The 16,484-nt window shown below is 32.2% G+C and overlaps 1 protein-coding gene across 1 annotated transcript; it reads right to left on the minus strand.

Moving 5' to 3' along the window:
- Positions 1–261: 261 nt before the first annotated feature.
- On the minus strand, positions 262–14,735 carry LOC128224890 (uncharacterized). The gene is made up of 3 exons (XM_052934979.1): positions 14,600–14,735; positions 13,413–13,522; positions 262–2,121 (listed from the first exon to the last, which is right to left on the minus strand). The coding sequence occupies exons 2-3, from the start codon at positions 13,519–13,521 to the stop codon at positions 794–796; spliced, it is 1,437 nt and encodes a 478-aa protein (XP_052790939.1). The 5' UTR covers position 13,522; positions 14,600–14,735; the 3' UTR covers positions 262–793.
- Positions 14,736–16,484: the final 1,749 nt, after the last annotated feature.

Raw genomic sequence — 16,484 nt, forward strand, 5'->3', positions numbered from 1 at the left:
TGTGAAATTCAGGTCCCGGGGCCAAAGCTTTCTTCAGATATTGAATGTAAAGCGTCTGGACAAACCTACGGACAGTCGATCAGATTACTATATGCACACTTGAAGGCATAAAAATCCCAAGTGCTGTAATACTAATAATTATAAACTTAAGGTTCCATGTTTGTTAAGTTTGACACAAGCTTTGGGTGGGGGGGGGGGGGGGGGTAAAGATAATACAATCAGGAGCATGTATGAGAAAATAAATAGGTTAGTGGTATTTATTGTAAAAAATGAGCATTTAGGGAAATTAAAACGAAATACACATGATGTATTCTCAACAATTAGGCAGAAAACAATGATCGGAACAAACAACCTGTTCTGCATTTGGACTAAATACAACACCACATTGTAAATAAAACCATATTATGCATCTGACCGGACTACAATCTAGAATATGGATTTCTTGCAGAAAGAATTGATTGGGATTTTAATTGTAAAATACTCAAAAGGATGGATTGGAAACTATGTTTCATGGTGTGAAGTGATGAACGGGAATTCTCTAGAATTTTCTTTGCTGCATTAATTCCATTATCAAGGACAGTAAACAATCGAATCCAAAATGTAGTGGCACATTTCGGTACTTTGCAGTTACCAACGTTGTAAACCCTCGATCGATAACACCTATAGGTTCCTTTTCTAGCGTATGTTGCATTTTGCAACACGTTGGATGAACATAATTGTGTGGGTCTGTTTATTTGTAATCTCTGTTGTTTTTCCATTTCCAATTGAAAATAAGAAAAAGCTTGGGTTGAGCTTATTCGCTAAAAAAGCCTTCTTTGTTTGGTGGTACGAACGAGTAGCCAAACAAGAGGAAATCTTCTTTATACAATTGCTGAATACCAACAATTGTCTCCTCGCCGACGTCAGAATACGCTGCTTGCAATGCCATGTTTCTTTGATTACGGCTTTCGTCCTTAGATAAAGGGTGTTTATATATTTCTGATATTATAAATTCGGATACTTTGACAACATCAGATGGATCTGTTAAATTTCTGAATTGTTCAGATGGAAAATTGACCTCATTAGCTATGAACCCTTGAATTTGGAAGGCTGACCATGTTCTTCTGGCTATGTCAATCCAGTTTAGGCAGTTATCTTTTACAAGTGTTTTCACCCTGTTTAACACCGTTGCAATAATGCTTGGCAATGCCGTTTCCACACGGTTTCCTTGTAAAGCAGACATTATGAATTCATACTTATCTTCGTCGACTTTTAAATACTGTAAAATGAACTTGACATCCTTTGCAAAAGTTTCTTGGCGTACAATTGAAATAGGCACGACATCACATGGCTTACATAACGAAAACATGGGAGCCCAGTGTCTGTTGAGAGTTTTCCCTTGTGAAGCATCTCGTAGTATCCATTGCAAAAAGTCCTCAAATGAAACTGTCTGTGGACAAATTCTCTCAGTTGTATTCGTTTTATCTATTGCGAGTATTTTTAAACTGTAATTCCACATTAGAAATAGGTAAAGCTTATCAATATACGCTGAATACAATCTAGAATATGGATTTCTTGCTGAAAGAATTGTAGGGGATTTTAACTGTAAAATACTCAAAAGGCTGGAATGAAAACTATGTGGCATTCTGTGAAGTGATGAACGGGACTTCTCTAGAATGTTCTTTGCTACATTAATTCCATTATCGAGGACAGTAAACAATCGAATCCAAAATGTACTGCCACACTTCGGTACTTTGCAGTAACCAACGTTGTAAGCCCTCGATCGATGATAATTGTAGCTTCCCTTACCAGCGTATGTTGCATTTTGCAATACGTTAGTGGAACATACTTGTATAAGCTTGTTTATTTGTAACCTCTGCTCTTTTTCCATTTGTGCAAATTCATTTGTCAGTTCTTCATTATCATCGGCGACGCTTTTAACAGCCTCATGAAGTCGTATTCCATTGACGAGTCTCGCTGGTGTTGGAGGGAGTTCCTTTGTCTTACTGACCAGTGGAAAAATCGAGGAACTCAAAGGAGAATCAATTTTTGGTGTTGAACTGACTGTGGTAGTATACACGTGTACCTTTGTGTATTTCAAGAGGCGTTTATTCGGTCGAAAGATATGGGCAGCTCTCGCCTCTGAAAAAATGAATGTGTATTCCAGTAAACAAAACTTCTTTAACCGAACGAGAGGTTAATAGTTAAGGTACAAAAGCTGTGCCATACCAATAACAAATGAATTGCAGTATATTCATGTCCATATATATAACGGTTTGTGTGTATATATGTTATATTGTAGTTGAAATACAAGATATAGTTTTTCATATTATATCTATATACGACTATATCATAAAGGATCATACTTTATTAGAAAGAAAATTACTGATGAACACATTCAATAATGATCACCTGGCCCCAATTTCTCGAAACTTCTTAAGTCCCTTATTATATAACAGGATTAAGCTAAACTCACTATTTTTGTTGTTCTATAATATGCGTTATATTTACTTCTTTAAGAGTTTTTAGAAATTATATAAGAAAAATCTGTACGCTAATTAGAAGAAACCAATTTTCATTAATCAAAATCCATTATTAGTATGTATTATGGCTAATTGAAATAAGCGACTTTAGCCTGTTTAGCTTAAGAAGTTTCGAGAAATCGGGGCCAGATATTAATAGATTTAGATATACTACAAAATCTTATTTTATTGATTAAACTGCGTACAGAATGCTAAATACAACTTTATTGGTATTCCATGTCCAAAGTAGAGTAAAGGTTTTGTTGAGTGAATGGAATCAATAACAAGAATATAACACAACAATCAGGACCTTTCCTAATACGAAATGCAACTTCCCTCTTATTTCTTGCGCATGATAACTCATACTAGAAATAGTACCCAGCGTTGAATGCTTCTTTCCAAAATTAAACAAATGGAGTGAACTTAAATATGCTGCCCAAATCCTCCACCTCCTGTACTACATTCCCGTCTTGAAATCCACAAATCCTATCGAGGTTGATAAATTGAGACAAATAATGTCCCCGGTGCCAGTAATTTTATAAAGTGTATAGTTGTTGTCCTTTGAATGATATTGATGATGAAATACACTCCTCAAACGTACTTTAGTAAAAAAAAATATCAAGTCGTTTTATACAAAACCTAATGTTATGAGAAAGTGTTAATTGTAAGAACGTGGTTACTTTAAGAAAAAATGCGATTTCAATTAAATATTTATTAATTACTTTGAACGAAACATATGTCGTGTAAAAATCATTTTAGGCTAGCTTCTGTGTTAATTTCGTTTATACTTTGAATCTGGATATTATTACTATGTAACATCATTCCCTTAATGAATGATTGATCTTGTTGGCATTATCATCTCCAAAGACAAACGCTCTTTGTCCTGTTTTTATTTAACATAATAGAAATACATAGACATTGTCATTGAAATACAAACAGAAATAGTACATTTACTTGTTTTTTACTTTGCAAAGAGGGACAGCTTTTATCCGTACATAACTTCACATGATGACTTTCTTTCGCACGAAAGCATTCTTTTTGAAGAACAGATTCTAATAGATAACAATTAAAACTCGACAGTGTTGCATGTATTGTTATTGACAATGTACCATTTCCATAAAAACCAGGGCTGCGTTTTAACAGTCTTCGGTAGCGATTGCCGTAGAGTAAGTTGGGAAATGAATTTGCTTAATTATCACGCAAAACATATACTATTAAAAGGAAACAGTGATTCAGAATGCATTATAACGAAAGACATTATGGTTGATAAGAGATGGCGCACAATACCAATTTAATATCTCCATTTCACTGAATTATTGATTTGATAATATGTTTTCTTGATTTACGACACTTCCCATTTTGCATTGAAAAATATTATAAATCATAATTTCTCTACAACTTCATTATAACTGTACGCTTTTGTATTAGATGATTGAATTATCATAACTCTGAGAATTGCAAAGCACGCAGTACTTTTACCCTAGGAAAACAGATACATTAACAATCTCGGGAAACAACGTCCACCCATCTATTTGCAGGATGAATAGAATCTCCAAGTCGATAGTCAGAATAAATATAATGCGTAAATTAAAATTCGTTTTGGATACAAAATCACTTGAAACAATTTTCATCGGTTCATACGGCCAATTCTGGAATACGATGACATTCTTTTCGATATCTGCTCTCAGCAAGAAAAACAAGAATTTGAAAAGTTAAACAAGAGGCTGCAAGAATCACAATAGGTGCCACTTGTATCAATCTCTAAACTAAAAAAAAGTTGGATGGGACACAATTGAAAATCTTCTTAATAAATATAAATTAAATAAATTATTCAAAATGAAAAATCATCTACTTCCAGAATATATTTGATTTAGTACCACAAACAGTCGGAACCTCGAATATCTAATGGTTACGTCAGATCATCACCAGCATGTCAACTCAACTCAACTCAACTAAATATTATTTTATTATATCATAGTTTACATGTGAAAATTCAATATATATATATGTTAACACAGGTATAAAAAGGTGGGTTAATGGCGACTTCACAACAGGTTTTGAGTTTATCATTATACAAAACGAATATAATAAGTAAGGGGAATGTGGTTAGTTTAAATAGTATTATTTGTTATGACAAAACAAATTCATTTATTTAAATTAGGATACATAATATAATCGATACAGTAATGAGATAACAAATGAAAAAGTTTTAACTATAAAATACATGATCAGATTCGTTTAAAGTGATTAACTAAGAATTAACAAAAATTGCTGTTTACCTTAAGGTATCCGGGTTATTACCATTTAAAACCTTACTTAAATATAAGACATTAGGTCTTTAGTAAAAACGATTATGTATGTATTTTTTTCTGGTAGGAATAAAAAAATGGACATGTAAGTAAATAGTGCAGTTCGTCACCGATATCGTTTAGATTACAAAACATACACTTTCTATTGACATGTGGTACAGCATTCTGTCTCCATCTACTGACTTCGATAGGGAATTTATGATTGCTAGTGCGGAAATGCAAGAATGTAAAACGTAGAGAATTGGGTAAGATATTAAGGAACTCCTCAAATTTAATATCGGACTTAAACATAGAATACATTTTACCCTTAGACGAAAGATTATATTGTTCAAAACAAGCTTGCTGAAATTGGTCTACAAGGTTAGATTTCACAAGTTTACTGACATGTTTTACAGGTACTCTTGTTTGATTAAGCCAAACGTATGAATAACCAGTTGAATCAAGTATTGACTTGATATAACTGGCCCAGACTGAATTACTACTATGTAAAATGTCTTTATATATCAGGAAACTTATTTTCGAGTCATGGGATGAAACGAGTTTACTCCTTCAACTTATCATTCTGGTTTTAACTATGATGATAAGGGGGTATCTACCAAGTTCCGAGTAGAGCATGTAACGTGGAGTACTCTTTCTAGTATATGTAATCCGCCGCAAAAAATACAGTGAAGTTGCTCCAACAGATCGAGGTTTTCAAAACCCCAGACTTCACATCCGTACGTTAGAATCGGGACAATGGTGGAATCAAAAAGCTCCAGTTGTATGTCCAAAGGCAAGTCTAAGTTATTAATTCTAAGAAATAGAGCATACATTGCTTTGTTAGCCTGGCTTATTAAATATGTACGGCAGTATAAAAAGCTACCGGTGGACGAGAAATATACACCTAGGTATTTGTATTCCTTAACTATCTCTAGCGCTCGGTTAGCAATGCTAAAGTTGAATTTCTTCAGATTTCTGGCACCAAAGACAATTATTTTAGTTTTGAGAGGTTAATATTTAGTTTCCATTGCAAACAGTAGTCTTGGAAACAGTTAAGACTTTTTTGAAAATCACGTTCATTGTCTGCAAAGAGTACAGTGTCTCGTTCCTGCGTCTTTTCACTTAAACTCATTTCTCCTGTCTGTAATCCGTAGTTTTAATACCCTCCCCCAAAGTTTCAAAACAGCAGACTCGATTTCATCATTTAAGGCACTCCTAATGACAATACTCCGCATGAGCCTGCTTATCACTATCATGGAAACAGAACCCCCGAGTGCTTAACACTCGACTTGGCACGAATTGTAGTGTCCTAGCTGCTGATCTCTAAGCTAAAAACATTGTTGGACGTCCGTACTGAATCATTTGTGGCGGGGTAGAAACTTTTTAAATGTGCACTTTTCTCTTCTCCCCGATCTGGGGCCAGACAATATATGCCAAAACTCCCCCAATATTGACCGACGTTATTACTAATATGTTTTAAACGAGGCACACAGTTTTCAAAACAGTCTGTAACACGGAATACCAATTGGTTGACTTTTAAAATAATTTCAAGCACATTTCTTATATAAGGGCGAGTTTTGACAGCCAATGAAAATGGTCCATTTCTCTTTTCCTGTATTTAACGAGTTTTGTAGCCAATGAAAGCAACGGAAAATCATATTGGCCGACTTCGGTCAATATTGGGGGAGTTTTGGCATATATTGTCACGCCCCATATAAATACTTCATTTACAAATGTACAGATGTAAAATAATTAAGCTCTCGCAGTAAACTTATGACGCAAAAACTTCTAAAACCGTTCCAAGGCGGTACCTAACAATTCTTGATAAACATACCAATTATATATATATATATATATATATATATATATATATATATAACTAAGCTTTCAGTCCTTTGATTTTTTATGAAGATTTTGCTAATTCATGTTATCTTTAAAACCGTATTTGGACAACACGTTTTTGGCTGACTCGGAGTGTTTTGGCATGTGACTTCATTTTCTTCAAATCTTTAACATTTTCAAATCATTTGGAAGGAAAGATTAGCGAATACATGTCGCTTTTATTTTTAGTTTAAACAGTATTTATTTCAATTTACATATAAAAGGTATTTTAACAACAATACAAATAATAAGGATTGGAAAACAAGTTACTAAAAACTTATGTAAATTACTTTCCTAATAGTTATTTAGTTAAAAAAAAACATATCATATTCAAATCCGATCACGATGCTTAAAATAAGATGTGTGATATATTTCCTTATATACTGTTATCATTTCTAACACATGTAGCAATATACACTTAGCAACTTTTCTAACGCTACCAGTAGCCTTTTCGCAATAATTTAAAAACTACTGAGGATAATTGCGTGAAATTTTCAGGGCAGTTAAAGTAATATATTAGACAGTGATTGGTGGAAAACAAAGAACAGGCATTTCCGTATTTTGAAGATTTTGTATTTTATTCGATGCAACCCCCACTTTACAAAGTCGCAAAAATTATCGGATAAATACAATTACTAATAAAATGAAAGTCAAGGTCCCCAAACTGATGTGCGGTGCACGTTCAGCATTCTTGCAATCTGAAAATGAAAGACATTTGCAGGTTTCTGAAAATGGCCTATTTTATATTTAATATCTTTTTTTAAAAGTCTGATCGAAAAGGAAATTATAATGACTGGCAAAAAATAAGTAAACGAACACTTACAACATTGTAACTCGCGCCACCTTCAATTAGACCAATCGCTCTTGCTCTTTCTTGGTTTGAAAGTTTCGGCATTTAAAAAATCTTTGATTATAACTGATGCAAATGTCAATGCCCATGAATTTAACCATTTATTTTTAGACTACTTAGAAAGTACATGTATAACATACCAGTAAGCACAAGTTTCACGTGCACCGCGCCTCTAAAAACGAGTTCTTGGAAAAATAAAATCGATGCCCACATGAGCAATTAAACAGTTATTTATCGGTGTTTTTTTTTTTTTGGGGGGGGGGGAATAAATATAAAATCTTATTAAAATATAATAATAACAGCGATTATAAAAACGATTTTTAACTTGTTAAAAATTTGCAAGAATACAGTTAAGAATGTGGAGTATTGAATAGTTGGCTAAATTTGCGACTTTGAAAAAAGAGGTTTCATTGGATAATTAATAAAATCTGTTATCTTTTAGAATTCTTTTATTGTAAATTTTATATCAAACAATGTCCTCTGTATTAATCTATATTTCCTGAAAACAGTATTCAGTTCCTTTCGGTAGTTTTAAAGTTATTGCGAAAATGCTACTGGTAGCGTTAGAAAAGTTGTTAAGTGTAGTAGGTTTATCATCTCATGCATGACAAACTGGCCCCGACACCGAACACCATCCGAACAGACCCGATCAAGCATCGAATCTCCTTGAACTTGATATAAACCTCTGCACACACAGAATTATGTCCTTGTTTTGTTCAAAAGTTAAGCGATCGTCACCGAAAAGTAAATTATGAATAGTTGGTGCACAAGGAAGGTCATTGAAACATGGGTGGAGTATAAAGGGCATATCATGAGGAAATGGGACGCATCTTCAATTGCTTTTATTTTTAATAATGTTTTCCTTTTTTGTTCCGAGTTTTAGAACAATGATGCTCTTTATTATTAAACTCTATGATCACACAGTTTTAAACCTTTTATTTTATAAGGCAGATTGTATGGGATGTTTATAGTTTCTAACAATGACTGCATCGTATCTTTGAAAAGTTTTTGCATTAGATGCTCTGAATTGTATCCCTCCGTCTGCAGATAGAGTTGGGATCTCTTATCATAGAAGTACTTGGGGTTCACCTATACGTTTATTATTATTTGTTTTATTGATAAGTTTCCTCAAGTTAAAGCATACATGATAAGATTTACCTTTTGCGTTTTATCTTTATTAAGGATTGTTGGGATAAGAGTGAGGTTTGTGCACATAAACTGGTTTAAACCCACAGTAAATTTACATTTTACTGACCGTTCCAAGGCGGTACCTAACAATTCTTGATAAACATACCTTTTTTATATATATAAAGTATGTATGCACTGTGTTTTTTGTGGAGTTTTGTGCTGTTCTTCTATGTTTCTTGTTTGTGATTTTGTGTTTTTGGCATTTGCCCGGTGCCACTAAACCGGGTTTATGTTTAAACCTTTTGCTACTGAGCTTGTTTCTGTAGCTTTTTGCATAAGTATCAATATAAACTTAAGTTAAGCTATTAGATGGTTTGGAACCAAAATGTCGTCCATACTTAATAGTTAATTAATAAATACTTATTAATTAGTTGATTTCATATAGGCCGAACCGTTTGTCCTCGGTCAAGTATGCAATAGGAATACTTTATACAATGCCTAGCTTGCATGATGCCAAGTTAAGAATATTATGTATCGGTAATATTCACTGTCGGACATAAAATGCATACACAACTGGATAATATTGTTTAACAGGCTGGTGTACCTTGCTTAATAGGTCAATATTGCTCGATCGGGCAATAATGGTCACATTGGAAAAAAGTTATGACAAAGGATTTTTTTTTTTTAGTATTGTTTACAATGAAGTACTGTCTAATGAACGTTGGTGTTCTCAGTAATTATTAAACAATAACAAGGTATACATGGACACTTCTCTATATTATACTTATGTGCAAAAATATGGTAATCGTGTATGAAAGAATGCCTTTCTTTCCCCAGGTCCCAAATGTCGCATGAAAATGCTGCAAAGCATACTTGTGTTAAAAGTATATTCATATTTTTTTATTTCCTAGAATATTAAAAATTAAATAAATTGCTTATTAATAAGCAAATTATTCGACAAATTTATAATACCTCTGTCTTTGATGCATCAATACTTTGGTGAAATGCAGCAAATAAAACAAACAAATCGTTAATTGTATTTCAAAAACCATGTGCAAATAAAACAAACAATCTTTAATTGTATTTCAATAAATAAAAACAAATCTTTAGTGCTAATAAAACAATCAAATCTTTAATTGTATTTCAATTACAATGTGCAAATAAAACAAACAAATATTTCATTGTATTTCAACAACCATGTGCTAATAAAAAAACAACAACTTTAATTGTATTTCAATAACCATGTGCAAATAAACAAACAAATCTTTAATTCTATTTCAATAACCAAGTGCAAATAAAACAAACGAATCGTTAATTGTATTTCAATAACCATGTGCAAATAAAACAAACGAATCGTTAATTGTATTTCAAAAACCATGTGCAAATAAAACAAACGAATCTTTAATTGTATTTGAATAACCATGTGCTAATAAAACAAACAAATCTTTAATTGTATTTCAATAACCATGTGCTAATAAAACAAACAAATTTTTAATTGTATTTCAATAACCATATGCTAATAAAACAAACAAATCTTTAATTGTATTTCAATAACCATGTGCAAATAAAACAAACAAATTTTTAATTGTATTTCAATAACCATGTGCAAATAAAACAAACACATTTTAATCGTATTTCAATGATCATTGGTAAATAAATTGTATTTCAATAACCATGTGCTAAATACTTTAATGGACGTAGGTATAGAAAACATTGACCATGACATTGGCAAACATACAGTAATTGCCTTATTAATATGCTCTATATATAAACTTTGAATAACTCCTTTTTGACTAATACTAAATATTCTGGTTTAGTTCACATATGTCATGAGTAGTACAGCAGAGAACAAGAAATATTGTATGCTCACCTTGCGAGATATTGTCCTGGAAATTGTATTATAGTAAATGTTATCTATGCCCTTTATGTCACGTTGTCACTCAGACTATTGATATAACTTGTATGGAATAAATTTGTAATCGTAAATGTAAATGGTATAAGCAATGCTATTAAAGCATATGGAATACCTACGTGTGAAGTGAATTGCTTCTACAGTTGTTCATGGAGTGACTTTACAATGAGTAAAATGTGTAGGGGTTAATTACGCATGTAATTGTCAGCTTCGTCTTAAATGCCAAAATAACCCTAAATATGTTACAAGGCGGCATTCTGAAAAGGGACATGCTGGAGGCATCAGTCTGTTATAGTTTTATTTGAATATAGCAAATAAAACACACATTTCCGTTTTAATCCTTTTTATATTTAATAAAATAATACGTCTATTGATACAGCCCGACCTACACACAACAGAGAAACCTATTCTGTTTATATCAAACACTGTAGAACGAAAGCATAAATTAAAATTTAGACGCAATTTTCAGACGCTTTAAGATGAAAAACAAAAAGTTTACACTTATTCATTTCAACTCGATTTCGAAAACTGCAAACTGTCGGGTTTAAATGAAAATATCGGGCCTACAAAGAAATATCAGGTCAAACATTTACTAATATGGGTATCAAAACAAAATAAATGTCACCATAACACAGAACCTACTCGTTAAATTGCGTATTTTGGTGTAATTAATATCATGAACAGCCTGTTAGACAACCGGTAAACAATAACATGTATTGCAAAATTTAGCAATGAAACAAAACGAGTCCAATTATTTCTAATTAATCACCCAATACTCAAGAATAGTTATTCAAATGAACATATATTTTTAAATGTAGGATCTCTTTTTGATAATAGATGCACAAAGAGATTAACGCAACAAATCACGAGTCTACCAGTATCAATTGACAGGATTTGAAATGGGCACCGGTCCACAGGATAGTATTCCAAACTGTTTTTTTTTTTGCACATTTGCTTATCATTCCGAATAATCTAGTCAATCATTGTGCACCGTTTGTAAACAAAGTATCATGCTTAAGATACTGTTTCTCGTATTAAATTAATAGGTATGCTTGCAAAGTTTTAACTATAACTGCCATTACTTATTATAGTATGTTCCAATGAAATGGGGAGAAAATGAAATTAGTCACAGTTCAGTAAATTGACGCAGTGATCTACGATAGCAGATACATGATACGTATAAAAGTTTTTGAAGCCATGCTATATAACAAATAATATATATGTGGGCTACTCCGTCTTTCAGCAAATTGAAGTGTTCCATTTTAAGACCGGTTTTCCATGAGTGTATAATAAATGAGCCAATTCCGTTACAGTTTACAGCCTTTGATAAGACATTAAACATCAGTGTGTAATTTAACCAACCGCAAATAATCGTGTACATAACGCTGGGCTATAAACTCTGAAATAATTTACCGTTATCGAATACTATAATGCTTCTTTCCAAAGCAACTGATCCGAGAAAAAGATATGTTTTATAGCAAATGGATCAATAAGTCTTTTCGTTCATAACCTGAAATCTAAATTCACAGCATATCACTTCCTAAATGTATTACAAAATCACAATGCAAAAAATGCTTAAAACTTAAAACACTCCGATAATTTGCAAAAACAGATATTTAAGCAAACAGTAAATGGCAACTGATTTCAAGGACACATATGCATTTTTAAAGCACTATCCATGGCAGAGAAATTCAACAAATTTATTAATCAGCTTAACGAAAGCTTTTCTAAATTAGGCGGTCCATGGCATTGACCCATCGCTTAAATCATTTAAACTTAAGAACTAAAATTGTAACCCCTCGTCATTGCCCACTGAACGCTCACTATATCCGAATTCTGCGTAACAAAAAAACAGTTATTTGAAAGTCTGCATACTTAATTTTGTCAATTCAATGTTTCTGTGTACCACATTATTCAGTTCCCAATAAATCTAAAATTATATCTGCAAACCGTAAAGGTACCTTAAAATACTAAAAATGTGGGATTTAGTCTCATTTAATGTCACCTAGATCATGAAATAGTTAACTACACATTTCAATAGAGGCTGCAATTTATCTTTATCATTTAACAAACATATTCTCAATTAACACGTTATAGTATGTTGTGTTGCTGTGAAACAACGTTGATAAAGCGTCTATGGTGTATTTCTGTTGTTATATCATGACTGGGAAATTAATTCAATTTGAGACATCTTAATACAAAAACTAAACATTGGAAAGAATTATTGTCACGAGATCGTCCGTTAATTGAATGATACTGTATGCTGCTTAACTAATTTGTATAATTGATTTTACATTTGTTGTAATTATTTGTAAAGTAAAGCTTTAGTTGTATCGCCTAGTGTGTTCAATGCAAATAATGATATATAACAGAACGTGAAATCGTCTTGAGGTCGCAATTTTATTGGCCGTAACGATGTGTTTTCCTTGCTGTAGCGTGATGTCCTTCAAGTAAAAGTGGATATAAAACATTGAGGAAAGTTTTAAAATAAAGAAAGGAAGATACACTATATGGTTGATTTTTCAATAAGACTATCCAGATGTTATCATAAAGAACTTAATACAGTTTTTGACTAAATTGATTTGTTTTATAATTTCATTTCTGCAATCGTAACGGCATTAAGAATACGCGATTCTTATGATTAATACACGGACTCTTATTAGGTTAGAAAGTTATTTCAATGCATATGATTAAATATCAATGAAGCGCGCATCTTTATTTTATGACATTCGTTTTACTGTGATTTAAGCGAATTTGTTTTGTCGATATCAGATTGTCGTTATTATATATTCGTTATGTGGAAAATTACAAAAGAAAGTAAACTAGTAATAAATAAGTCATGTTCAACTTACCTGTAGCAAAATACGGCGACCTCTGGGTACCGGAAATGACGCATAATGCAAAAAGCGCTACCACCAGAACAAAGACAAAGGCTGCGAATGACGATCGAACTAATTTCATACTAAAATGACACAATGAATAATATTTGATCAAAATCAAATCATGTATGTTATACATGAACAGTCATTTAAATGCATATTTGACCCATCACTCTCATTGGTGTTTCATTCCTTTTCATTGTTTTATATATATTATAATATATTAACTGGAAATCATCCGCAGAGTAATATATCGACAATAAACAAAAAATATTATGGTGACTGTCCAATTGGGCACGCTTTCTTTTAAATCTACAACTAATTGTCGTCTATATACATTTAAGGCATATATAAAAAGACATAAATTGTTTGTTTCAGTATAATATCGAAACGAATTTCAACTGGTGTACACCGAAAGTAAATTTTTCACTCATGGTGCTAAAACGGTGAAATATATTACGATATTACACTAAAGCAGACAAACTTAGTTCTTCAAAAGTTACATCAAACTCACTTCTTTCACATCTTTCCATACAGAATATACATCAGCGTAGCAGAAAACAAAACTGCTTGCGTTTTATTATAGCTTTTAAAATGCTGTTCAAAAACACGCATATCTTAACATGATTAATTTTCTCAGGGGCTCTAACAAGCAAAACCTGTTTTTTCATCCGACTTATTATTTCGATACATATATATAAATTACTTAAAAATAAACATATTTTCTAAGCACATTTAGCCATAATTTTGTTTTATTTGGAGTCGTTATTTACAATAATGGTTCAGAGAAAAATGCTGAATCGTTTTCTCTATGCCTCTTGATTTCAGAAAGAACTTACACTTTTACAGACGAATTTTGAAAATTTAGAAAAATGGGTGCATCACTTATATTTAAGACAAAACGAAATATCGCTACATTATTACCCAACGTTTTCAATATTAGTCGTCTGACATGTGTCTAATACATGTTGTCAAAACAATGCATTTTTAATACTTATTCTAATGTTCAGTGGTTATTTTGGGATACATAGTGGATTTTACTATTATAATATTAATATTCATTTTAAAGAAAAGTATTACAATGTTAGCATTTAGTTTAATTTAATACGCATATTTTAGTACAATGATGTTTTTTCGAAAAACAAAATTTAAAAATTTACCTGTCTTGTTTGTAGTTGTTTTCCTAAAAGATTCACCAACAATAATTCATTTAACAATTAAAGCTTGTGGGATCGCATGTGCGCGTACGTATGTTTTTATTGTACTGTTTAATTGCATATTGGAGGAAAACATAATCCTTTTATGTTTTTACCTATCAAGCTGTGGATGTTGTATCCGTTTACACCGTCAGCTGTCCCTGTCTTTATAGGGTAGACCATGACTGCAGGTTTTTTGAGGTATATTTTACAACACTTTATATAAAGTATTGGATATTTCAGTTACCAGTTATCTTTTTTTATCTAGACATTTTCAATACCGTTAAAATGATACTCCATATAATTGTGGTATCATGCAAAAGGGTATTAATTGCCGACGGATATTACCTATCACAATAATAATAATATATACCTATTGCAGTTGCTTTTGTTTCCCTGCATTTTAACTAAACTCAGACATGATTTTTTTTCAACTTGAAAGCCCAAAAGCGGGGAGTGTACACATGTTTCTCGATATAAGTCTGCCATAAAGAAACAGATTAAAACACGCGTGGTTGGACTGCAATCATTACAAAACATGAAGTTTCACTTGCGATTTCAGTTAAATGTTCGACCAAGAACTGCAAATTGCAACAACTGTATCTTTAATGTTTCATCGGTGACTTCATTTAAAATGAAGTCAGTAAGTCAGAATCACCCTTCCACACATTGTGACGGAGCTGAAGCGGAAAAGATATCCTATGGTATAGTATATTGATGCTAATTCGTAGCGGGAGAAGACAGGCAACCGGAAGTAGGGGTGCAAGAGGGGCAGGAAGACGCATGAGTTGATGAATTGACAGGTGATAAAGATGCTAGTGTGTAAATGGTTTGTTTGTAGTTTCGTTTGTTCTATTATGTTAAGCACATAGATACGTTGATAGTTTCTGTCCCGACCACCTAGTCTTCAGCAATAATATATTCCAGGGTATTACTTGTTCATATGAACCATTATTATACTCTTTTTTGCGCAAAACAACCCACTGAAAATTGGAAAATATATTTCCAGGACATTAGAAGAAAATCGTTAATTACTTGGGCCCTTATCTCAAAAACAACAACAACAAAATAATATACTTTAAACAACAACCCATCAGTGAAATAAGCTGACTTAAAATTTCTAATCAAGTTTTTGCCTCCATTAATTAACCTAATAGTATAAGATAGCTGCTTTCTATTGCATTTGTGCTAGAAATCAATGCTTTTTAAATCAGATAGTTTCAAGGAGGATTACAACATACATTTAAAAATACACAAAAAAAACACGTAACAACGACAACAATGTGTACACATGTATAACAGTTGGATGTAACTAAATAACTAAGTAAGTAATTGCAATACGGTTTGAAACAATAGCTACACATTTGCTTTTCATTTTAAACGTAGATTGAATATTATAAAGGAATACATTGTTGGTAATACTTCCGTGGTGGTAATCAGCAATCAGAATTATTTAAATAATGTACAATGCCTCTGTATCAAATTACATTACAAATAGTTTAAAATAGAATATGATTTGTATTGTTTTATGGTAGAGAAACCTATACCATCAGGAAAACAAGTTGTCAATGTAATTGCCAATACAATTACATCATTGGGAAAAACATAGCAAGGACTAGTTTAGGAGACGTATGGAATAAAATTTAATGATTTTATTTCATGTATATTAAATAATGTAAGCTTGATTATCAATTACATGTAAACTATGATGTAGCCCTAAATTCCCAAACCCAGTTCCTGTGTACAAACCAGTTGTTGTGCCCTTTCTGTGAGGCCAGGAAACCATGTCTTTGTTTGGCACAAACAAACGAACACTTAAGACCACACACTTATGAACTTGACTACCTTT

The sequence above is a fragment of the Mya arenaria genome, chromosome 17, assembly GCF_026914265.1.
Source record: "Mya arenaria isolate MELC-2E11 chromosome 17, ASM2691426v1".
Lineage (NCBI taxonomy): Eukaryota > Metazoa > Mollusca > Bivalvia > Myida > Myidae > Mya > Mya arenaria.

Coding starts and splice junctions, on each gene's coding strand:
- LOC128224890 (XM_052934979.1), bottom strand. CDS start 13,521: ATGAAATTAGTTCGATCGTCATTCGCAGCCTTTGTCTTTGTTCTGGTG. Junction 2,122..13,412: donor GTCGCCGTATTTTGCTACAG/GTAAGTTGAACA, acceptor TCATTTTTTCAG/AGGCGAGAGCTGCCCATATC.